General features: G+C 41.1%; 1 protein-coding gene across 1 annotated transcript in view; it reads right to left on the reverse strand.

Moving 5' to 3' along the window:
• Positions 1-624: 624 nt before the first annotated feature.
• cntn5 (contactin 5) overlaps positions 625-26577 on the reverse strand; it is an 84327-nt gene continuing 58374 nt past the window's right edge. Inside the window, exons 11-23 of the mRNA XM_079225265.1 lie at positions 24291-24435; positions 20438-20565; positions 19905-20080; positions 18429-18549; positions 16502-16660; positions 14083-14232; positions 13161-13231; positions 6768-7002; positions 6561-6670; positions 6222-6408; positions 5099-5211; positions 1228-1396; positions 625-789 (exon numbers count right to left, since the gene is read on the reverse strand). Of these exons, the coding sequence (XP_079081391.1) occupies positions 698-789; positions 1228-1396; positions 5099-5211; positions 6222-6408; positions 6561-6670; positions 6768-7002; positions 13161-13231; positions 14083-14232; positions 16502-16660; positions 18429-18549; positions 19905-20080; positions 20438-20565; positions 24291-24435 (1856 nt within the window). The 3' untranslated portion in view covers positions 625-697. The remainder of the gene's footprint in view (positions 790-1227; positions 1397-5098; positions 5212-6221; positions 6409-6560; positions 6671-6767; positions 7003-13160; positions 13232-14082; positions 14233-16501; positions 16661-18428; positions 18550-19904; positions 20081-20437; positions 20566-24290; positions 24436-26577) is intronic.

Below are 26577 nucleotides of genomic sequence, written 5' to 3' on the forward strand. Positions count from 1 at the left end.
CAGTCAACAAACTGTATCACCAAGCGTGGCTTAATCACTACCAAGAAACAGAGAGTTTGACATAGCTGACATACACCACTGTTTTTTTTTGTTGCTCTAAAGGTAACACAATGTACAAAAAGCAAGTCTGGAAATAGTCAGATCCGTTGTTCCTTAAAAAACTTTTTCCTCAATGTGTGAATAAGAAAACAATGCACTTATCTCTACTGAGCTTCTGCTGCATTGCTTGTTAGGCAGCCAAGGGGTAAATTGACACAGATAAGTAATGAAAAGAAACAGGCCGGCTGATCCCTGTATTACTACCACAGCAGCTTTTCGAGGAACTGTTCATGCTCTGTGGAGCCACAGAGCTGTAGGAGCCATCTGTAAGTGGTGAGATGCCAGTCAATGAGAGGAACACTTGCTGTTAAACGTAAATGATTAAACAAATCTTTCCCCGCAATGTACACTAATGTACAGCACTATTGGGATATTGGAAAGATCTGTGCAAATCAAAGACCCAGACCTAAAAAGAAACAGGGAACTTAAATGGATGAACTCTGAAGAACCGGCAGACTCAACCCCCCTTTAGCAGGCCTCGGGCCCTTCGGGATTGGGAAAGGCCAAAGCAAGCAGGCAGTCAGAGGGAATGAGGGAGCTGAAGACTGGTGGCTCCCTCCGTGGAAATGAGGAAGGCCCTGTGGCCTCACTAGGAAGCTCAAGGCACCAGAAGAACCAGGAGCATTGCTGTCCATGTTAGGCCCTGAGGCGTGCAGTGCACTGAGCGCTGGTAGCTTTTTGCTCGGACACCTAAAGAGAAGGAAGGGGGAGGAGTCAATACGGGCGAAAACGATGATGCTAAACAGAATGCTGGAACTGCATTAATGTTTTATGCTAGATAACTCCATTGATTTCTTTCAAATGAATCAGACTCAAGGAACTAAGAAGAAATGGCAAAAAAAGAAGCAATCTGTTGCCTAATGTCACATGCAGGACAGCAAACTTTCTGTCCATCCGGTTGCTTAGAAGTTAATTGGCTGTGTAAGAGTAGGAAGGCTTGTGTGGGCGAGGTCATTAAAACAGTCTTAGCCAAAGAAGATTTGGCTCACACAACATCTGCGATGACTCAATTAATGGCAGAACACAGATCGCTATAAAGAGAAAACAGCCTGGACATAGAGATTGGATTTCAGAGTTCATGTAAGGGAGTGTGAGGCTGAGAAGGAGGAAGGCGACTAACTAGCTTACCGGAAGACGTGACCAGTCGGACTTGGGAGCTGACCGCTCCCTCTCCTCCTTCGCTAAGGGCACGCACCTCAATGATATAGGTGCCTCCCTCTGGCAGTGAGAGCATGGTGGAGGGGTTGATGGTTCTCGTCACCTGGTTGTGACCTCTGCCCTCCTGTTTGAGTAACACCTGTAGGACATGGTCACACAACCACTTTAGGTTTTTACAGAGGAGAGGCTAGCTGCAGAGATCCAGGCTCGGGGCACAGGTCCATCGGTGTGCCCTGTCCTGTCACGAGCACCGAGGCGGAAATGAGTACGTCAGAGATGTCAGGATACGATATCACACGTTCCACCAATAACACCACAAGGTAAACAACACAACCTTAATATTAGAGATAACTGTAACTTTTAGTTGGGTAACGGGCCTTCCAACCTTATGTGTTTGCGAACTATGCTTATGTCGTAAGCAAACTAACATTAAAATGCACTGGAATGATTACATAATTAACAATTTATTTGCCCGTTGTTGTTGTGGTAATGTTGAAGTTAGCCAACATTAGCAATTCATTAATGTTAGTACAAGTTATTTGCTGCTTACGGTTCTGTTCCCTAACTTTATAGTTTATAGTTATAATGACATATTATTGTATTGTTTACCTTTGCGTGTTATTGGTAGAGGTTGTGTGGCATGGATGTGATACGATGCATTAGATGTATTCTAAGTACACTGCTTTAGAAATGATAAGCACGAAAAAACAATACACGCATGCGCAATATAGTGGCAAATAAAGTATATTGATAAAGAAGTGTGAGAAACACTTAATTTCCACCTTAACACATGTGATAAGGATGTGATTTTCACCAAGGGTCCTGGTGATGGAGTTGCCTGAGCCTGGAGCGAGATGCTATTGTGTCTACATGGCATGTACACTTTGCACTAAAAAAAAAACATTATGATTGCTCTTTAACACTAATGGAGCAGCAAAATCGAGAAGTGAACTTCATGTTTTTTTCTACAGGGAGCTGCAGTTGGAGCACTTGGGTGAACATTTGGTTCTTTAAATACAGAAAGTCAAAGTTACAAGACTGTGTGAGCACAAAGGTTAGAAGGGAAGAGTCCACTATGATCGCCGAGGGGTACTTCAGTATAACATGTCCAATCACTGATCTTAAGTTTGTTGCACATGCTGATAACGCCGAGCTGAACCTAAAGTTTACAGTTCAGATTAGCCTTATAATATATTCAACAGTTTAAATTGATTCACTCTTCAGATACTGGGTCAATGTTGTCAGAACAAATTGACAGTAAAAGCATGCTTTCTCAGAAACAAGGTTATTATTTGGAACACAAAGCCATAACATAAACATATTACATTCTTTAAATTATCCATGAGACTTAAATTTATAGTGGTAAAAAAGTAAAACTGGAACTAGCTGCTCCTCCCAATTAGCAAATCCATAGTATTTACTAGTGCTGTCATATTAGCGCGTTATTAACGGCGTTAAACCAATTTTAACGCCGTCAATTTTATTAACGGCGTCAACGCATTTAAATTTTTCATTTTTTTTCTCGCGAGCACCACGGCGGATGTAACTCAACCGGAAGCAAAACAATAGGCACGCTGTTTGGGCTTGGAAGCTAGGCTAACGTTACGGTTTGAAATGAATGAATGCTGAGCGCGATACGGCAAAATTAATGATAAGACGCTAATGAATGGAAAGTTTACTTTCAAAAAGTTGTCAGATGGTTCCCTTGACAAGACCAAAGTGGTATGTGCCATTTGTCATTGTGAACTGAGCTATCATCGTAGCCTATCCAGTCTGAAATACCACTTGATCAGTGGCGGCTGGTGATTTTTTTTTGGGGGGGGGCGCAGTTGGGCGGCGCGGTTTAAATAGCACTCCACAATGAGAAGAAAAGAGGTTTCGAGTAGAATATTCGAAAAAACAAAGCTTTATTTCAAGAAAACACAGTACTCAACACTGTCCAATAACAACTATCAACAAACTGTAACTTTGGGCATGAGAGGTTCAGAGCAGAATGGTTTAAGAAACATTGGGTTGGGTTTCAGAGGTTTACAGAATAAAAGAGGTGCCCACACCCTCACATGAAAGAGGTTTAGAGCAGAATAGATTCAGAAAGAGAGACATCACATTTTACATTGGGTGTTTGACAGAGTAGGCCCCACTACTTGTAAAGACATTTAAACTGGGGGCCCTGCAGTAAGGTGGCACTGGTGAGGTGGTCTTTGAAGGCAAAGCGTTCCCTGGTGTGTCCAAGTATGGTGTCATAAACCTACAGATAAATATATAGAGAGAGACAGACAGATAAGTTGTGGGGAAATATCTACTACAAACAGGCTTCATACTACAGACAAAAGCAAACAATCAGAGTTGACAAAAAATGTTTTGTGTGTCTTGATGGCTCATCAACATAGACAAAAGGCCAGGAGCCACCTTGATGCTCTAGCGCGCGCGCACACACACACACACACACACACACACACACACACACACACACACACACACACACACACACACACACACACACACGTTGGTATTTTAGATAAAGTTATAGTCTGATATGATATCCACCCAAATCTAACAATGTCCAACTTGTGTTCTGCTGTGGGAAAGATAAAACATGAAACTCTAACACAGGCATCTGCTGATTTTGACACTCACCTCTGCAGCAATCCTTCCAAGCTCATCTTTTTTCATAACCCGGCGCTTCCTCTGCTGCTCAGCGCCACTGCTTTGCTCCACACTGAGCATCCAGCTAACCAGCTCCGGTTAGCAAAATGGCTTGAGGAGAAGCTCCGGGTGTACGTCCTCCCGCGGTCAGTGCTTTGCTGCTGAATTTTTAAATCCAGACGTTCGGGTCCCAACTCTTTCAGCCTCTTCTTGTCAACATCTGATCTTCGGTTGAAAGGTGTTTCGCGTAGAGATACCACAGAGTTTTCAGTCGCCATACTAACACAATCAAAGTCTCTGCAAGCTATGTTGCTCGCTTAGATACGTGGGAGCTATATGGGATTTGAGGGATTGATAAAGGTCTCTGATTCGACGAATAGTCCAATCACGTTCAATAAGAAACAATGTCATTGGCTAGGGAAATGTGCGCCCGAAGATTCGCGTTTCATCCGCCAATGAGAAGCTGTCCTTGCTGTAACGACCGAATGTTTGCTCGCTGCCATAGACTCACATTGGTCCGGCGCCCCGACAGGGGGGAGGGGCTTTTCTCAGTGATGATGAACGCCGATACATTATATTTGGTCACATTTAACTTAAGTGGTTGTTGACAGGGGCTTACGGTGTCCCACACACATTTAGCGTGTCAACACGGTATATTTCTTATTTAAATTATTTGGTATATAATGTTTTTTGACAGTATATATTATTTATTTATTTTCTTCTCTTTTTTTTTTTCATCGCAAAATTTTAAGTGGGGCGGTGGATCCTCCTCCTCCGTTTGCGCAGCTCACGTAGCAAAAGATATGCGTTTAAAATGTAAAACTCACATGAAGACAGGGCTCGAACCTGCTACCTTGTGATTACAGGGCGAACACTCCCTTGTTAGCCCTTGTTTACCTGAAATGTGCACTTTATAATTTTATTTTGTACCACCCTGTTTGGCAGTTGTTTTTCAATAAAATAAAACATTTGCATAAAGCAAGCCAATCTACCTTTTCATGTTGATAAGAGCATTAAAATGAAGAAAACTTTTTTTGCGATTAATTGAGATTAATCGCGAGTTAACTATGACATAAATGCGATTAATCGCGATTAAATATTTTAATCGTTTGACAGCACTAGTATTTACATAATGTTTATATGTGTCCTAATTGCATGCAGTTGAAGAAACGTGACTTTAAAGAAAGATCATTACCATGTACCCGATGACATCAGATTCGTTGTCCTTTGCCTTCACTGGGTCCCAGTTTAAAGACACGTTGTTGCCCTCTTGAATCCACATGAGGTTGGTTGGAGACTGAGCAGGAGCTGAGAAGAGAACGCAACGCTCTGGGTGCAAATTCAAACAGACTTTTAATCCTTTAAAAACCCTGGAACCAATTTTGTCTCTAGACCTAGAGTCTTATTCCCTGTGTTTGAGTCGCCGTAGGAACCCCCAAATTAATTCCAATACTTGTGTTTATTGTATGTATTTGTTCAGCAAAGTCTTGGGAAAATGTATATCTGCAAAAAAAATCACTTTTAAAAGATATTTTGATCATAACTATGAACATCCAGCATGATATGAGCAAGATTTCCCAAAAATGCATCCTTGAGCGGTCACCGAGTTTTTCAAACTATATTATGGTGCCTTAACAATCTTTTTTGGAAAGATTAGGACCTAAATAATCGGAATCTGCAACAAAAATCACAATAAAACACAGCATTTGGGTGTTCAAATGAGTTTCAGTCAAAAAACGGTGTTGTTCGGTTAAAAAATGGAAAAAATACTTATTTTATGTGAAAAGGTTGTCTAACTGGGGCATGCTGGGAAACAAAATGTCCGTACTTGCTGTATGACGTAGCTTTAGGAACGTGAGCAGAGCAGGAGGCCTTGAGGACGAGAAAACGTGAGACGGAGGAAGAAAAAAAAAATACTCCGCCCATTTTGTGATTTTTTAGGGGGTCTGGAAAGCTTATATTTTATATTTAGACTCACACAAGCCCGTAGGGTTACAGAGATGTGTTTGTTAGTGAAATCCGACTTTGTAAGGGCTACTTATTAAGGATTTAGTAAAACCGTAGGTCCACCGTAGAAGTTGACGGAGCTGACGGAGTTTACGTAAGTACTTTAACTTAACGATGTGGTTCCGGAGATACAGTAAGTAAGGAACGTTTAAAAAATATGATGTTGTTTTTTGTCTGATAATAAGTGCAGGGGGATTTTCAACCAACTAGGTAAATTACTACCCTTTTTACAGGGGGATTTAGAGGAAACTGCACAGGTAGCCTCTATTCCATATATAGTGTTACATGATTAGTGTCAGTGCTGTACTCACGGGCTTTCCTGGTGTTAGCTGTGACAGCTGCAGTGGCAGGACCCTGGCCGATGCTGTTGAAACCTTTTACAGTGATGAGATACAGGCTGTTGCCCTCTAGTCCGGTCAGGACAATGGATGTTTCGTTCTTCACAGTTCTTTGTTTTGCCCCCAACTCCTCCTGCTCCATGTCTTTCCAGTAGCTGACCTGTTCAGACGAAATGAAAAGACTTTGAAAACGCTCAAACCTCAACTCGTGCTCGAAGGTTCACATGCTCACGCAAAGTCAGCCAGATACTGCATGGAAATGTACAAGTGCAGCTGCAACCCCCCCCCACAAGGCACACAATTTACAAGCACCTCATATCCTCTTGGTCTCCCGGGGCCAGGATTGGGCGGTTTCCAGGTGACCCTAATTTCCGATGAAGAAATGCTGTGGGCTTTCACATCGGACGGCGCTTCCCTCGGCTCTGTGGAACAATGTTGAAACGGTGACAACCATGAAACTGCAGAAAAGCTTTTCCCTCTGTTCTTTTAAAATCAATGGAGCCACAAATATGAACCCACCGCCCTCAGCGGAGTGGATGATGACAACTTTGCTGAACGGCCCATCTCCCTTGTTGTTGTACACTCCGACCTTCACTTCAAACGGGGTGAGGGGAGGGAAGGTCTCGTCTCGGTATTTGTACGTGGTGGAGTCCGCGGACGTCACCATTTTCTCCTTCCAGCCTCTGGTTCCGTTGGCACGAAACGCGACGATGTACCCAAATCCCTCGCCATTTTGGAACTCCTCGGATACGGGCTGATAAATACAGTGGAAAGACAGAAACTGATCATCACTGAGATTAAGGGCATACCTATCTTACTGTAGCAGCACCAGTGACTGAGGGTGCATTACTTCCTCATCTAAATAACCTCTTCTGTGCGGCTCTCATTAAACAAAACATGCCTTTTTCCTCTGGTCGTCCCGTAGAAACCGCTTTTAATTTCCTACCCCTTGACTGCTGCTGTTGGCTGCCAGTGTTAATAAAGATGCAGTTAGTCTTGAGTAATGGAAACAAATCATATCTGGCTCAGTTGTCCCCATTATGTAGCACATTTATCTTTCCATGTCTGACGGGAGGATTTTTTTGGGGACACAGGTTTTGTGCGCTGGCTTCAATGCTTAGCTGTGGTTTTCCTGAAGTGGCGAGACTGGGGGCTGTCTTCCACAGCTGCTCCGCGCTTAATCAAATCAAATGCCAATTCATTAACTGAGCTCGAATTTAATTAAAATACGGGCTGCAGGGTTTTAAATCTAAATTTAATAAATGACAAACACCTGTACACCTGTTTTTTTGGCAACAAAAAGTCAGCGAGCTGTAATGTGTTGATTTGCATAGGCTTCAAAGTAACATTGTACCCTGAAGGCACCCAAATTAGCCATCCAGTCCACAGAGGGATTGGTGGTGGATGGAGACGTAGTTCACATTTCATTCAATCACCATGACTGCCTAATTACGAGGATGATCAGTGGAAAGGAATTAGCTTCCATCAAAGTTATTATCAGAGCTGGCAAGGCTATCAAAGACGTGCTAAGAAATATAGGTCTTAAAAAAAACCCAGAATCAACAAAATAGCTAGTTAAGGCTAGAAAGACTTTGAGGGTTTGGGAATTGAGATTGTCGGGCCTAAGTGTGGACATGGTGTGAGAGGGCTGATTGAACTCAGGTAAGTCTTGTGGATGAAATTGCCGGGCCTGCCGGGGCTCAGTCACGGTGACTGTAGGGGCATCACTAATGGTCCTCCTGATGGCTCCCAGAGAAAAAGAAGAAGAAAAAAACAGTCTCCCACCGTCGACTCTAATGAGACGGCTGAATGAAGCTGCAGAGACTGTTTAGTCATTCATCCTGCTTAATAACCCTGCCCACCATGGCCGTCCAGGCACTGACAACTCTCCACAGATGATTGGAGAGGCAGAACTGTAGCGCGCTTGCATGCCTCGACTGCCAAAAAGGGCTAACATTCCTGCTCCGTCTCCTTTAATATCCATGGGCATTGATCACTGACGAGGTCCTGATTTATTTCCAAGAGCATTTAGCAGAAAGGAGAAGAAATAGGGCAGAGCTTAAATGACCTGAAATGACGAGTGCCGAAAGGAGGACACTGCATCGAAGTGGAGCAACTCGGCATTGTCCAGCGACAATCATTTAAAAAGTACTTACATTTTTTGCCCTATGGTACACTCTGTACCTGCAAAAAAATTCTGAATAAAACCAGACGAGCAGACTCGATGATGCTCACACTTTATGACGCATTTGTTGAAGAAAGCAGGTTGCTGAAACTAAAAAGCTGCAGCTCTGCATTTCCATGAGTCTGATCAAGATGGTCCTTTAGCAAGAAACGGTTATACTCAAATTGATGCATGGCTTGAAAGGACTCTTGCACATCCAACCAATCATGGTTTTATGTCACTTAAAGTATCCCTTGATTTTTCTTCCAACACGGGGTCCTGCATGTATTTATAAGGAGGTCGTCATTGTGTTATACAAGCTACTCTAATGACACTCTTTATATAGCATAATTCTCATTTATAAACAGGAAATGCTCGAGCGCCAAACACCATTCCATCTGGAATGGACATTATCCCCCATAATGTGCCACGGAGGGGCACTTCTCCTCATGTGAAGGTTATCTTCCCAGTGGCAGTTGGACTCTCATACTTAATAACTACAAGAATAACTGTCAGTTGCTTCCACATCTGTTCACCGTTCCCCTGTTAATATATCCTTCAACTGATCTCAATTGCAAATTCTCGGCATTGCTCATAGTAATTCTGCACACGCTGCGCCGAACCTGGCCGAGAGCCAAGCTGTCCGCTGATATCCTCTTTACTTTGCGTAAGAGTTATAACGTTTTTCGCGCAACCCTCGTCAAGATTTACATTGCAAACAGATATTCATAAACATCCCTTGGATTTATTTGGAACGACTCCAAGGATCCAAGGTTAATCATCCTTGTGCCGCTCTGGTGCGATCCAAATTCAAAATTCACAACGTCTTTATCACTGGCCCGGCTCAAGCGGCTCTGTGTAATACACGGCCCGGCTGGCCTTCTTTGAGCTTCGTCAGCAAGTTCCGCAGTCGTGACCAAGATGCACCCTCAAACTCTGAGACCCTGTGTGGTTAAACACATTTTAAACAGAATAAAGAGGGACCAAGTTTAAAATGCAATGCGCTGTGATCCCGGGGTTGTGTATTGTCATGACGATCTCTCTTGGACATGAGGTTTTCAAATCAGGAGAGCCAATGACAGTCAAGAAAACAGAATGCACATGTGCTGGAAATATGTTTCTAAAAAAACTCCACATTTAATCCATAAATCAAAGTCATAATTTCCAGTCACTCTGAGGTTTGATCAACATATTGTTTTTGTGGTATTCGTTTGAAAAGGCTCTGGTGCTTACATTGTCTTCTTTGCTGCTGCCATGCCTATATTTCCCCTGGGACAGTTAAATCTTTATCTCATAAAAGTGTTTTCGCTTTACAATAACCACTTCAGCCTCTGATCTTGTGGAAAAGCATCCTGCCTGAGCGGACTAAAGCACTTTCCGGTTTGTCCCTCGTTGGAACAGTTGACGCCTTTCTTCCAGATTCAAATTGTGGATGTAGAACACTGTAGCAGATGGGTCGATCACATCCTTCCTCTCAAAAAATAATAATTGCCCTGATGATGGCCGCTCACCTGAGCCCCCTCACTGCTCACGAGACCGTCTCCCTTGGTGTCAGACAGCTGTGAAGACCACAACCTCCAGTTTTGTGTTAAAGCACTGAATATAATGTGCATCTCTCTCGCCATATTCTTCAGAAGGGTCACCACTGCCTGGGAGTTTAGAACATCCACACCTGGGTCATTTATCTCTACTGACCAGCAGGGGGCGACTCCTCTGGTTGCAAAAAGAAGTCTGATTGTATAGAAGTTAATGGGAAAATGACTCGACTTCTCACTTGATTTATTCCCTCAGTAAACATTATAAACAAGAGTTTATGTTTTCAATTGACATTTAGTAAATTATGGAGTTAAAATAGACGCAAAAGTGGAGTAAGCTTTAAGGCGGGCTTACTGTGATTGACAGGTCGCTGCAGCTACCAAAGCCATAGACTGGTAGTCACTTCTCAGTCACTTCTCCGCATTTCAAATATGGCAACCTTCGTTCATTGTTTGCGGAAAAAAACAACATGGCGACAGCTGTGATCCAAGATGGCGACGGCAAAACCGCTGAATCTAAGGCTTTAAAACGACAGTCCGCAAACCAACAAGTGACATCACGCTGACGACGCCCACTTCTTATAAACATGATTAACGCCTCGTTCCCACATGGTTTTGTGTCCGTAAGTGGCATTATTGTGGTTCAGGGTTTAGGCCGGGACATCCTTTAAAAGTATTGTTTTTATTCTGTATAGTATACGTTGCACGCCCCCCGGTGTTCCACGCAAGGACATGCATTAGTAAGTAAGTAAATGAACTTCTAGTTGACATTGGTACACATAGGTGTGAGATGTAGGAACGCCGACCAAAGCTAAATTCAATCACAGCTTAGCTACTTTAGACTGAAGCTTGTAGCTCAACCACTTGACTTTTACATAAAATACTGTTTATGCGCTATCATTAATGGACGTTTGTTGTTTATTGTTGACATGTACTTCTTCTTTTTTAATGCAGGTGAGAAAAAAACTTTAAAGATGAGAGAATTAGATCAGATATAGAAGGGAAAAAGAAAATGATCAATATCTATTTGGAAAATGTATGTCAACAATTTGTCAGCCCAAAAATGCAATTTCAATGCAATTACATTTCTGCTGTCAACCCCCTGTGCTCAATTCTGTTCTTTAAATACTCCAGCAAAATCCCTCAATATGTCTCCCCTCCTACCTTTAAGAACATCTCCAGACTCTTCTCATCATTCTCTCACTTCAGGGTCTGAAACTTTCCTCTATGTTTTAATTAGATCCCACTTTGATGGTTGTGGGAATAGGACTGTGTGCAAACACTGGTCCCCAGCACACACGGTCTCCTCGTCATATCTCAGCTCAAGTGAAAGCAACTGACTGTAAACTAATGCAATCATCTGTATATCTTCAAGTCATTAAACCGTTTCCTTCAAGTTTAGGAGCCACGAGGACTTGCGCCGTCCATCAACCATGCTTTATCCCCCTTAATAATGTCTGACAAGTATTCCCAGGCAACAAAAAGTGAAGGTTTTTAATGAATGGCACATGCAGTAACAACCTCTACATGATTATTAAGTCATATTCACATGCAGGATTTATTACTTAGTGACAGTTTAATCCTTAAGGAAACATTGGCAGAGCGGTTTCAGCACCGATGTTTAAAGGGACCCTTGTTTCACTGGGCTTGTTTTCACTCTTTCATAAATATATTTATAACACAGATTCTCAACCTGCAGGTTCAGGAATGTTCTAACAACGGCGGCTCGTGATGATAAATTCACTTAACATACACATTTATTATCACGTCTTTTTTTGTTGAGGAATACTTTCTCAAGTTTAAATGATGAATATTTACACCACAAAGGTTTCTTCCCACATTTAATCGTGTAAAAATCCTGAAAATAATAATTGCTCTGCTTTTATGCGGGGGGGTTTCAATCCCGCAGGCACTGCTCTTTTTCACAGAGCCACACACAGGAAAGGTTGAAAAACACACTGGCTTACAGGATCAACATGTTAATTTCTTAAAAAGTAAAATCAGTATTTACGTTTATTATGTTCTGCAGCTCAGTGTCAGCATGCCTAATATCATCATCGTAATACTACAGATTACTGTAAACTTGCTTTAAAGGGGTTTTGTGTTTATGTGTTGCCGATAGACTGTGAACTACACAGCATAAGGGGATTCTGTTGAGCCTTAGGTTAAAGGAATACTTTACACACAAAATTACCATTTCTATTTCAATTACTCAGCCTGTGGTCCCTTGAATTCATGAAGAAACTGTTTGTTTTTTGTAACAAAGGTAACTGAGTAATTGAAATAAAAATGGTAATTTTCTCTTTGAAGCATTTATAAAAATGACTTAGGTGACTTATGCTCTTTCCATGAAATATTAGTATTGTAAATATATATATATATATATGTATATATATATATGTATATATATATATATATATATATATATATATATATATATATATATATATATATATATATATATATATAAAATACATTTAAAATGTTGTCTCATATTTACACATATGTTTGCGAAATCCCTGAAAGCATTAGTATATTTTCTGACATAAAGTTGAACATTCTTCCACTGGTATATCTCACTGCCAGTTTATCAGTTATTAGCGGCTGATCCCTGAGCGTCTCCCCTGAGAACTAACCTATTTAAATCTTGTTACCACATTTCTGTTTACATAATGAAACATATTGACATTCAAGACAGATTTATTATAAGCAAGCATCTTTAGCGCTCAAAATGTTTATCTAATCTATTGACTGGAAAGACATTGATTTTTTTTTGCATTTCTATTGGCCCTTCTGATGGTAAAGTTTAATGTTCAGTCTTCAAATTTTGTTGGTAAACTTTAGTGAACTCTTCCTAATAATTATCATTCTGGTATAATTAATGCATAAACTGTGGCCCTTTCTGAATCATCACTCTTTATAAAGCGAGAGAGTGTTCAGAGAAGCATCTTGAATTTGAAGGAGCTTCAAGCCTTCTGGAGTTTTTAAACCCCACACGGTTTGAATGTCATACTGTTGACATTCCTCGAAACAACAGGAAGCTTAAAGATTATTTTTAAGTTAGATTAAACTAAATAAAAGCTCCCATTAACTCCTGTTTATTCAACAAATCTCTGGGTTGGCTCGACTGGAACAGAAGGCCCGCTGTGACATTTGAATTTTTGTTGCACATATGTTGTCACGGGTGTGCTACAGAAGCAGTTAGGACCCTACCTCCCACGAGATGACCAGTTCGTGCCTGCGGCCGTTCCCTCCGCTGACGTTCGATGGTGCCACTGACGGGACTGTGAAACAGAAAGGTTAACAATGCATCACTGACACCACACTGCAAATGCACTTCAACATGGTTTTGACAGAAAAGAAAAGATGAGAATACAGGAAAAAAAACTGAAAAACCTTTCAGACAGTATGGGCCCATGTCCTTTAAGGCCTAATCCTCAATTTATGACCACATGAATTGAGCTTAACTTGGGTTTTATTAATCGCTAAATTTGTCATAATGATAAAAAAAAAAAACTTTTACAGCAATAGAAAACATTACAAACTGCATTTATCGTTTGATGTTTCTGCCTGCATTCAGATACCTGTTCAAATTGAGAGTGCGAGTAGGTTTCCGTGCTGCGTTTGGAATTTTTCATTAATTCTTTTTGTTCATCTTTGAATCGCAGATTATAACTCTAAGGATGAATTACCACAACCGTGTGCAGACGCAGTAATTAGTCTGTTAATTACGCTGAAGCGATAGGACAGATTAAATTAACCACTTCTAAATGACCACTGACCTCTGTAATTATTACGTTTTATAGTCGAGAACGAGCAGTTAGTGAAGCGGCACGCCTGATGCCCACTGTCTCAGTCAATTTCTGCACACCATAAATAGCGTATTCTGCTCTGTCTTTGCCTCGGGGCATTGAAGGACAGGCTGCTTCAGCGGAAACACCACGCTTGTTGAAATTCATGTAAGCTGCTTATTTTCAACCATTTCGCCCAATTAAAATGGAGTTTATTAACAATGGGAATGTAACATGGTCATGAGGGTAGCTACAATAAATCATCAGCACTCTCATATTCTAGAAGTTTCTGGACTCAAAATGTGACTAGAATGTAGTGCAGATTGATGGCTTGGCGGATTAACCTGCTTCTTTCGTCCTAACGCCTCTCGATGGTGCACTGGGGTCCCCGGTCCCGATTGCATTGCTGGCCACCACCCTGAACTCATATTCCACCCAGGGGTTGAGCTCCACAGCCATGGCGGACTCCATGTCCCCTGTCACTGGTTCTGGGTCTGCAGACAGGAGTGTTGCTTGTTTTATTAATTTAACCCAGACGAGCAACACTCACACACTTTTGTTCACATTATGTAAAGCGTTGGCCTTCAGTGCAAACTCAAAAACTTTGAGGGTGTTTGAGAGTGCCATGTTGAGAGCAGAGTGTATTTGGACAATGATGTTTAACACACAGGCAAGGAAGTCAAGGAGTTAAAAAAAAGTTTATGGCTGAATATTTGAAAGTTATGTGCTGTCACCTGACCTCAATTAACCAACTGAGCATCAACACAGGCAATGGGAAGATGGCTGGCAGAGCATCACAGCATCACATGTATCTTCTGATGTTTGGGCCCACAGGCATTCTTTAACTAGAGGATTATATATGACTTTGTGTGATGACTTCCAATTACTTTTTACTTTCTAAAACTGGGGGTTGTTGCTACAACGTTCACATTTGTGTGTAAAAGCTGTGACTTTAGCCCCATAGACATTGTTTCATCTCACATCCAGTGGGCTCCAATACAGAACCAGGAAACCAATAAAAACACACCACAGTCCCTCCGGATTCACTGTGACTCGGGATATCGTTTCACCAGATGGTGACGATATCCACTGTACTTGAGAACCCGGCGTGATGATGTTTTCATGTCTGAACAGCGGCTTACTCTCAGCTTTAGAGCACATCAGGAAGTATAACTCATTACATAGAAGGAAGCTGCTTTCAATCAATTCTCACAGTGTCTACAGAGGACTTAGAGAGCGGCGTAATTACAGATCGCATCCCGAGAGTGAAACAAAAGAAAACCCGTCAGGATTCATGAATGTATTTTTGAAAAGAAATTACAAGCAGGTAACATGACTAATCTAGCTTCTTCAGCGCTGCCACAATAAAGCTTCGTCAATATTGATCCTGCAACAACAAACAAACATTGACTGAAAGCATATCCGTGTCACAAGCGAACCACAGGTCTCGCTGTGCTAACGAAGGCAACTTTCGGGGAGGCCGGGGAGCTTACGCTCTTATCATTCGAAGCAGCTCACGATGAGACCACTCTGTCAGGCGCGCCGCTCTTCAAACAGGAGCTGATAACTGTGTTTGCAGGGAGTGGGAGCTTAAAAGCCCCGGTCCCCCTTCAAGTTCAACACTGACAATACATCACAGAGTCCTAATTGTGCTTTATCGAATTAAATGTGGTTGAACAGACATGATGTGAGAGGAGCGTATACAAAATGTGATTTATGTATCTGCGGGGATGAATCATTATGGCACCTTAAACTCTGCTATTATTATTATCATGCAGCATATTAAGATGGATTACACACAATGCTTAGCAGGCTTTCATCCTTTAAATGCTAAGTGATAGTAATTGATGGTTTTTCTGTCAAGGTACAAAAAAAAAAGCAGCTAATTCACTTTTTTAAGCGGTGGAAGTGCATTTATACTAAATGAACATGGATAGGTCTTATAATTCAAGCCCAAAAGGTTAATTTCCCACTAACCGCTGATATGACACTGAAGAAAATTCAAAGCAAAGACATTTGATGTGGGCCCAAATTGCTTTTTGCTAAGCTCCTCTGAACAACAGCCAAGTTCAAACATAAAACGACAGCTTGGAAGAGAACTGAATTTTAACCTCTCAAACAGACATCTGAGGAGAAAAAGAAACTGTTGGATTTTGGATTATTGTTAAAAAGCTCCGTGGCGAACACAAGTTTATGACACTTGCATGTTTTGTTCAGCAAGATAATTTTCTTCAAATGAACACTTTTAAAATGTTTTGAAGTATTAAAATAATCGTCAGAAGTAAAAAGTGAACATTTAGCTATAAAACGGTCACATGACTTTATGTATTCATAACTTAAGCTAAAGGCAGACGAAATTTTGACATGATTACTTTTTGTACTGTCATTCAGCTACTTGTTAGCAACTGCCTTTGGTAAGAGACGTAAAAGCTTCTTATTGTATATCGTAAGACAAAACATGTAAATCTCTTATGCTTGTGTTAACAGACCTTTTTTCAGAGATCTAACCAAAACCCCATTCAAAAACATAAAAACATTGACTTTGAGACGAGAGAATCTGAAGTGCAAAAATGCTGACTCATTTCTGGGTTTTTCTTTCTTCTTGCAGCAGTCTCTGGTTTTAAGAGTCTGATTGTGTTCATATATAAAAGTACCTTTCCGCAAGAATGTGTCATTATATCTCTTTACAGCAGTAACCATGCTCTTGTTGGACTGATTCACCATCTCCGATCTAGAGGCTGCAATTTGCTCCTTATTGATTACCTGTTTTGACAGTTTGCCAGCCTAATGAAAATGGGCTGCGGGCCTGTAAATTATAGGTGCTGATAGGACTGTGGTTGTCCAGGCCACGAGTCCAGGACAGGGTGGCTGTGGCATCCGTGATCTCCTCCACTATTACCACTCCAGGAGGTCCGGGAGGACCTGGTGGAAAGAGAGTTAGGACACAGATTAAATTACAGGTTGAACCACCAATCCTTTAGAAATGTCACGATGCGAGGGAGGAACAGAAAACAATCTTTGTTGCTGTTGTAAGATGGCCCATATTGTGATGTCTTAGTCACTGTGCATAGTTGCAATTAGATACACTAATGGATGCAACCATGCAAGCATTAAGAAAGATGTGCAGCTGTGTGCATATAGTGACAACATCAATTCTCTTTTGTAATCTTTGCACAAACAAACAACAGACGAGAGACACAGACATACTAAACTGAAGCAGGCTGACACCGATCTGCTGCCAAGCATTTCCTGCTGATGAGGGGATATCGAAGCGTTCTCTTTTTGGGGGGTTTTGGAGGCGGTTTACTAGTTCTGCTGAGCATGACTGTGTGGTAGACCTTCCTGTGTTCTATTACAGCCGAACATATGTTTACCTCAGTCTTCAAAAGTAAATGTAATCTGCAAAAGCAGCGAAGGTCTGAGGACTCCAGGGTGAACAGCTGTAAATGAAAAGCTGGCAGCTGGTGCACTCAATGAAAACCAATGTTCTGTGTCCCCAAAAAGTGCCCATTAGAAGGTTGCACTGAAAGGTGCGTTTGCATTTTGGGACATTAAGATGCATATTGTGTCACTGTAGGAACAACCCACTTTATCGTGTGCCCAACACATGGCATATATCCTCCCTTGTAGCAGAGCTTACTGTACTGTTAAATGGCAATCATTAAATACATCAATATATACATTTTGTGATAAATATATATTAAATGATATTTTTAAATTCCATTAAATGATTAATGAGAAAAAATATGTGTAAAGTCAAGTTGTTCAGGTAAATCTAGCATAATACCTAATGTAAAAAAAACAAAAACAAAAACTTGGAATCATGGATTCCACAATATGAATATGAACATTACATTACCGGCAGCAAGCGGAAACAGCCAGAGAATCTGATCACTAGACATTTCAGCCAATCTGTTTTACAGCACATATTAAACCTGTTCATGCAGACAGACCGTCTGTCCAGCAGAACTCACAGAGGTCATAAAAACATTAGACAAGATCAAAAGGTCAAAAGGGGAGTAATAATGTGGAATTAGTCATTGTACGATTGACCATTCGCTAAGCACCGCCCTGCGCTGCATCTCCCTCAAGCTGTCAGAGCTACCGTGGAGCCCACACTGCCACTAACTGCACTCACTGAAGAAATGGTATAAAATTTTTGGAACCATGATTTCAGAGAGAAGCAGGCATGTGCATTTGATGTATGAAGAATATATCCAGGATGTCAAACTGATTCAGCAGCAAAAACAGGTAAACAAGATCAAGGTTGCAGCGTAAAAGTGAACCACATCATCAACTGGCAATCGGGACAGATGACAATTCAATTCAGGACCAACGCTGTTCCTGTAAAGCCGGGTACTTCTTTATTCACTGTTAATATCTAGCATAGCATAAAAGTGCTAACGCTAGTTAATAATGTTTGAACCTACTCCCATAGGTTTTAGAAACATGTCTCACATGTCTTACATTCACATAAAACGTTGACATTATTTTGCAGTAGTGGCTCTCACCGTGTCCATCTCTACTGAACTAAACATGCCAAGAATAATTATTTTTGAGAAACCCATGTGGATTTTGTTTCAGGGTATAGTGGCTCAGTTCAGGGGGGAGAGTGAGTCACTGCTTCAACTAAAGAATGCACAAGAGACGTCACAGTGCACTGGAGCACTGACACTGACAACAAGCTCACCTCGAACAAGGAGCTCGGCCTCCGAGAACACAGCATCAGCACTGGTCTGGGCCCGGCACCCATACTTCCCAGCATGCTTCAACAAAATGCTCCTAATCATTAGATCCACTGTTGAAGACTGCTGCAATAGGGAATGAAAAGGATGAAAAAAAGAAAGTTAGATATTCAGTAGGCCTAAATGCACTTGACACGAAAAGTGTGATTCCTTTACATCTTGTAGAGGCTCATGTGGCTTGAGAGATTCCTGTTTAATTCAGGTGCTTGCTTGCTGCTACATTCTTCAGCTCTCCGTATTTCCTCTCTCTGCTGAAATGAGAAATGCCTAAGGCAAGTCTGGGAATAATTCAAGGTCCACAGGCAGCTGTTTAGCACGAAACCTGATTAAAATTACAAACCATGCATCAGCCAGGAATCTGTTGTGCCTGTAACGGATTGTCACTGCAAATACTTTCTCTCCCGAGCATGGGTAGTAGTAGAGGACACAGCAGGACAGATGTGACTGTTGATAAAGGAAAAGTGACATAAAGAGGATTCCCTACTCTCTTGCACATTTGTTTTCAACCTCATTTCATGGTTTGGTCACTAATGATTTTCTTTCTGTATTATGGAGAGGGAAAATTAAACTAAATTAACCAAACAAATCGACAAAATTGACTTCTTATGTTTCAAAATTATGCTTCTAAAAAGTGATGTTGAGCTTAGTTTAACACAATAATTGTTTGTGTGTACAAAGTGACATTTAGCATAACAACGTTACCATGTAGTAAGAGGTTCCTCTGTGGTTACAATGACAAGGTTAAGAATGTAACAAAGTGTTTTAGGGAGGCAAAGGTTAAGTGTCTCTTTGTTTGCGTAGCTTTTGTTTTTCGCTGGCAGAATTTATACGACATCTTCCTCAGAGGATCCTTGAATGTGTCTCCCTCGACCTATTCCACATGACGAAAATCAAACAGACAGACAAACCAACAGGAAGAATGGGTACAGCTCAGCACGGGCAGATGGTGAATGGATTTGCACCTATGTTTTTACAAAGCCATAATTTCACAAGGGAGATGACGTACATGTTACATGTCTACAAAAACATTAATACCCATTAACAGAAATAATGAACACATTAAAATGACAATTCTTCTAATTAGTAATTATTCATGATTATTGCTTATTTAACAATCATGATGTATGGATCAGTCTCTATTTGTGATTTCATTTTCACATAAAGATGCAAGTTCGTAGGTGCAATTCAAAACAATAAACTATAATTTGATGATAGTTTGACCTTTGGCTGAACAGGTTATTTTAGCACATCTAACAAGTGCAATAGGTAAGTGAAATCATGACACAAAAAGTTAAAATGGAAAACACAACATAAGACAGATGGACAGATAAAGCTATAATGCATGACAGACAGACAGGCAGACAGGACAGGACCATAACCAATATGACCGTTGTATTCTTAGCTCTTACTCTTGCTCTTACTGTTTGGATGTATTCAAAGTGACCGCCATCCTGTTGAAAGTTGATGGGCTTCTGGTTGAAGAACCACTGGAAGGCCACATCCAGCGACGTGTCATGTGTGGCCTTGCAGCTCAGCACCACGCTCTCCCCCACGGTCACTTCCACTCTGCTCGGGCTGAGCTCCACACGCATGGCCTCTGGAAGCACAAAGCTGCTACACTGTCACCTCAGGCTAACCAAAAGCTAGCGTGAAGCATGGACGTCACGAGAACCCAGGCTGTACCTCCCCATTCCACTTTGTTTGGTTAAATACCCTGCTCGGCTCTGATCTAGACTGGGTACAGTGCGTCTATGAGACCAAGGCCTTTACGGCGTGTCCTTGTAATATGATTCTTGAAAGTGAGAGCCCTTGTTCACGGTTGAACAAGCACAGTCAATTTCCTGGCACCCGAGCAAAGGTAGGGGGGAGTAAAAAATGACATTGGGGACTGTTTACTGGTGGCTGACTTGTGCTAATTTGGCAGAAAATAAAAGGCCCTCGGGGCATCACTTACCTTTTACCCACAGCACGGCAGTCATCTCTGCCGAGCCCAGCTGATTCTCTGCTCGGCACACATAGTTCCCCTCATCTGCTCGGCTGGAGTTGACAATTCTCAGAGTATTGTTTCGTAACAACATAATCCTGGGAGACAGGCCACACAAATCAACACTGGCATGAGAAACAAATACAGTTACGAACAGTTGCTCGACAAGTTTTTTGGGCACGAGGCCGTGTGTGTGCGGTTGCGTCGGGTTACAAGAATAGCAATATTCACATGGGATGGGATAAAAACAAACTGCTCAGATTCTCAAAATAATCATCCACTGGAGATTCCAGTGGGAAACCTTAAAATAAAACAGTGTTTACAGCGGGCAAATTATTATTGCTGAAACGAAGGATAAAAAGCGCCTGACGGTACGTTGTTTGGGAACATAAAAATAAACCCTTTTCAGTAGAGATCAACCAAGAATTAAAATGTGTTAATGAATCTGATTTGCAGATAGCCCTATGTCAAACAGGATTACAACTGATGTCATTAAAGATAAAGATTAAGGTAATGGGGACATATTTTCTGTAAAAAGAAAAAAGAAGAGTATTGATGTCAGGAACAAAGAAACACAGTATTCCTCTGACTTTCAATGAGGCTACAATGATGCACCATATCTGATCTTGTGCCGTCGAAAGAGCACAATAGGCCGCCATCTGAGTAATTGCTGTATAATTTTAAATTCATAAAAGGACATTTTTAGAACATAATTTGCGGAGAGCACGCTACACAACATGAAATAAAATAGATGACAAACCCTAAATATTAGAGCATTCAATGAATCTAAAAACAGAAGCTGTCAAACCGAGGCGTGCACATCGCCGAGCTGTCCTCCTGGGAAACACAACTGTAATAGAGAGGGGAGAAAAAAACAACAACAATACCACACCTGCATTCATAAGTAGGCCCTTATCCAGCTGAAGGACACGAGCAATAAGGGATCAACATTTCGCTGGGAGTTGTGAAAAACAGCTGGAGAATTAGACGCTTGACATCAGATACTATCGGGTGTTGCACCGGAGCCAGGCGTGTGAGCAGATGGCTGCAGAGCAGGAATCACATGAAAGAATATCCCTTAGTGTCTGGTGCGAGCCCCTTTCATTCACCAAATATCTACACCTCATTTGATTTCAGCATTGCCTTTTTGGAGGTGGGGATGAATATTTACAAAGTTATTGTTTGATTAGAAAACATTCAAAATCGGACTGAAGGGTGTGTGTGTGAGGTATTGTCGTCTTATTATTTCATTTGTGTTGTTTGGTGTTTATATTTGCAACGCTAAGCTCTTTCCATCGCAGATAAAGTGATTGAAATTCACGAGGGCGTGACAAAATCTTGCCACACAAAGAATTGAGAGGCAATCTGCAGCCAGGAGACATTTTTCAAATTAGGGGGAAAATTCACAATTGACAAGGACACCGAGGTAGAGAGGACAAAGTAGGAATATGCAAATGAGTTCAACCCGAGGAAATTTAAAAGAAACATTTAGACGATCACAGCAAACCCATGTGGCATTTGGAAATATATATTTATATAAAAGAGGTTTTCTGACATAGACCGCTACAGAATACTTATATACATATGAAATCAGAAATGTTCCCTGTTTAAAAAATAAATAAGAAATGCCTAATTACTGTAAGCACAGTCTGACTCTTAGACAAAGACTTTGTGGGCTTCAACTGAGTCTGCCACATACTTTCAAACTAATGGGATTAATACTTTCAGTTTAAGAGACAAAAGCCCTGAACATTAGCGGAAATCCATGTTAATTACAGACCTTCATTAAGTCAGCACAGCTGTCAATGGCAGATAAACATGAAGCTGCTTCGATTCCTCCCGTTTTCCCAAGAATAGAACGTCTCTCCGTCCTTTAACCCTTTGTTTTACGATAGGTAATGGCAGAAAATCCTTGCCGCAGTCACCCTGGCCAGGACCTGCAAACACGCTGCTCCCGTTTATTTCGGCTTTTTTCAGATAGGAATCACCCTTTCGCAAGGTCGAGCAGGGACCCCTTAAACACTTGCGTTATCCAGATCATTAACTCCTATACAATCGCACCAATAAGTTGCAGCAAACATGCTGTTGGAGCGTCAAACTCTTCACTTGATTTGTGTTTTTATAAAAGCAGCGTGTGTACCGCTTAAGAGGAAGAAGAGATACTGAATGATGGAAAGAGTTCCATCATTCAGCATCTCTTCTTCCTCTTAAGCGGTGGAGATTATAAAGAAAATGGACCACACACTGTACAAATTACAACACCAGCACAAGTAGTGATAGTGAATGATAAATTACATTGAAGAGAAAATGAACTGCTTTTTTTCACAATATTGGGTGGTAACAATTCTCTCTCAACACATAGCTTTATCTCATGTCAGATAAAAACAAGATCACGTTTTTTTCCGACAGGTATGAATCTCCCCCTGTGGTGTGTGCCAACTACACACACACACACACACACACACACACACACACACACACACACACACACACACACACACACACACAGATGTTAAAAAATAGATTTGTGAAGGTTTGACAAATACCTCAAAGGCTTTATCAGATCCAGACAAGCCAAGGTCATTAATCACCATTTTAGGGCAACACACTCTCTAACTTCTCCCCATCCATCAGTTCTACTGGAGCCATCCCATTTATAGAAAAATAGACATCCAGAATTAGCTCAGAGGACCATTTTTTTTCTTGTGAAACATGTATAAAGACCTCTGAAAGTGGCGTGTTAAACCAATCCCTGAAAACTCCTGTTTCCATTCACCTGTGAGAGGCTCTTTTGAAGGAGCAACACACCGAGGATCTTATTATCAACCGGCTGCCCTTGCTGCGAGGCTGTTGAACAGACAGCTGAGTCTTGGCTGATAAACAAAGGTCACGTTCTCTCACTCAAAACTTAGGATGCTCAGCGGTGACTGATAATTTCAGCAGCGTCGCTCAGTTTGATTGATGGGCCCTCGCCCCCGCTCAGCCGCCTCTAGGTGCAACGGAGGGATGTTTCTCATAAAAGATGATGCATCAAACTGCATGTGAATTCCAAATGCAATTGTGCCGGTCTAAATTGTCAGCATCCCTGAGAAGGAGGCGGGGTTGAGGATGAGCCCCCAGAGCTTCGGCAGTACCTAAAGGTGTTTTATTCTAGTAGTGACACTTAATTTCAGTTACAGTAATGAAAATCTGATGTGTTACAACGAGACATGTGTGCAATTCCTGAAGGGCTTGAGCCGGAACGGTAACACTTGAAGTTAAGCCATGAAAAACCCGCAATGTAAAAAACAATATGAAAATATGAAAATATTGAATAATATCTCAGGATACATTAGGCCATTGTAGACAGCGTTGCAAATCAATGATCAGGAAAGCTTTATGGTAACCAATGTGATGACGTGTCAGATTATAAATTATAAGATATTAAATCACAATTTCCGTCTGCACAATTGTATCTATAATATTGTCTGTACATTTAAAAAATTGCTTGAGGTTGGGTTATGGTTTGGTATGATGAAGTCTGTAGACCTTGAGCAGAAATCTTGCATCCCTGTCAACTTTGGGGCTCTGGAAAGCTGCAGGTAAATGCAGGATTTTCTGACAGATCAAAAACTCTTATTTATTATGTAATTTAATAAAAGCGTTCTAACTGGCACACCAGATATCTTTTTCTTTCATTCCCAGATGTAAATGAGCTCATAGTTAACTCTGGTACAACTGAGACACAGTGCATTGTCCCAGTCAAATAAATAAAACACATAAATAAATAAATCACTACGTCTATTCGAGAGTGAAACATGATGCATCTAGAGAGCTGCTGTACCTTCTACTTTGCTGTATCCTTCGGTCTCCTCTCCTCCATGTTATCCGTGGTTTGGGCGATGCTCTGGGTTTGCACTCCAGCAATACATCTTTTCCGAGTGTGGCAATGACCCGTACGGGATTGTGGACAAAGACAGGAGCCGACGCTGTGCAAGACAGACGCACGGCATTTTAATGTTCGAAAAAGTAAGACACACACATCATAGCAAACACACTAATAATCTGATATATTCCTGATAAAATGTATTTTTATGTTATTTTTTCTCGTCACACAAATGAACTAAAACTCAAACAGTGCTGCCTTGTCTAACAATGTGAGCAGCTGTTGACAAATGACACCAATGGGATCTTCATGTTTCTGCTGAATGCCCAAAAAACATCTGACCACGACTCGACGAGCTTCAGTTTGTGTGATTTTGTCTTTTGGACCCTTAGTGGTAAAACAACTTTTTTAAAGTGGCTTTTCAATAATTGTGTGGTGGCTAAAATGTAATGCAATTATAAAAACGTAATCCACGTAACACGTCTTCAACTGTGACATTTAAAAGTCATTATTTAAAAACTGCTAAAGGGTTTATACTGACACACCATGTCTGAAATTGCTTGATCAAAATGCTAATTTGTTTCACAGTAATAACTGGATTAACAATTTTTTTCACATGAGTTATGCCTCTATATAAAGATGCTTTTATACACTTCATAGTGCACCATACTTTGTCTTAAGTAGTAATGTGCTAATTCAGTATCCACAACAGTTTAAATATACATTGTGTTGTTCAGTCTAATTACTAAATAATTGTCATGTTAATGATGACATGCTTGGATGGTTCGCACTGCTTTTATGAAAACAGTGTTAACCCATATTTAACCAGGCTGCCTGAGTGGATAATAAATGTGTTTTTTAACAATCATGGCTTGCTCCAGAGAATGAATTAGGCACTAATGCTCTAAATAAGGCTTCAGGCTCCAAAGTAGACGCAGTATTGCTATACAGTTGTGTTGCACATCAAGGCCATCTACAGGCTGCAAGGCTTTGTCAGCTGTGATTATTCTAATCCTGAATGATGCTTTAAAGGTGACATTATACACAATGACAATTCAATCCCATCTGTAGCTACAGGCTGACCCGTGTCCCTGCAACACTTGTGTCTTTGAGGCTGAGTAGTTGCCTGAGTGGCAGAGGTCCCTCTAGACACGGAAAACAGCGGAAAACAGAGCAGTTGCTGTGTGTATTTGTTTTAATCAAAATAAGAGCAGGCCTGCAGCTGGTGGCAGCCATACCCTTATTGCTTCACCCGCCACCCTCCCAGAAGAGCCGGATCTGGGACAAGATCGCAAGGGCGAGGGCAACCGCTGCCCCCGTGCAGCCTCAAGTGATCGCTCATCTGCAGGCTGTTATTAGCCATGTAATCTGTCCTGATAGTGTTTGCTTGTGGACATCTCCACAGAGCACAGGTCACTGGGAAGACATGCCTAGTGGGTGTAGTTATGAAAGCATTCATCACCAGCTTCCAAACATCATCATTGTGACTGTGACTCTAAGGAAAGCAAAGCAACTTCCTCATCAGCTCACGAAAAGCATATTAAATACGAGACATTCTCACTCTTGCAGACAATAGGTTGCATTCAAGTCAACTAAAGACGGGTCGTTTTTCAAAGATTTAAACTGATGGGTAGAGGGATAAAACATTTCCTGGATCTTCCCCAAAAAACATTGTCCATTTCTAATAAGATTTTAGAAATGTCACACATTCCCCTTCAAAAAAGGGCTTGCCACACAGACAGTAAATCAAAGTGTCCCTCTGGGAAACACGAAAGGGGAATGGGTGTCACTAGATGTGTCCCAGTATAGAAGATGACAAGGAGAAAATGGTGCATCAACACAGAACAGTGGACATCCATTTAGTATGAAAGTATGACTATTGTGCATTTAGCCTGAAGCCTTATGTGTTAGTCTGAAGAGCAGCTTCTTTTGCTTTTAGTGTCCTTACATTTTCAAGTACATGTGACTCCTGTTTTGCTATTCACAAAAATGCATACAAATATACAAAACGTACAAAATATGTACAAACATGTACAAAAGTACAGCAGAAAAATGTCCCTCCGTCTGTTAAAATAATATTATAATTGTATTATATCATTACATAGATACAAAAAAAAAATTAAATAGTAAAGCTGAACATTGTAATATGTGTAAAGCTAGAACCTGAAAATATGTTTTGCTTTAAAATGAATTCAGTTAATTGACCCTTCTCTAAATTCTGCCTCTTAAGCGCAGAATGGCCAAT

The sequence above is a fragment of the Taurulus bubalis genome (genome assembly GCF_910589615.1).
Source record: "Taurulus bubalis genome assembly, chromosome: 10".
NCBI lineage: Eukaryota > Metazoa > Chordata > Actinopteri > Perciformes > Cottidae > Taurulus > Taurulus bubalis.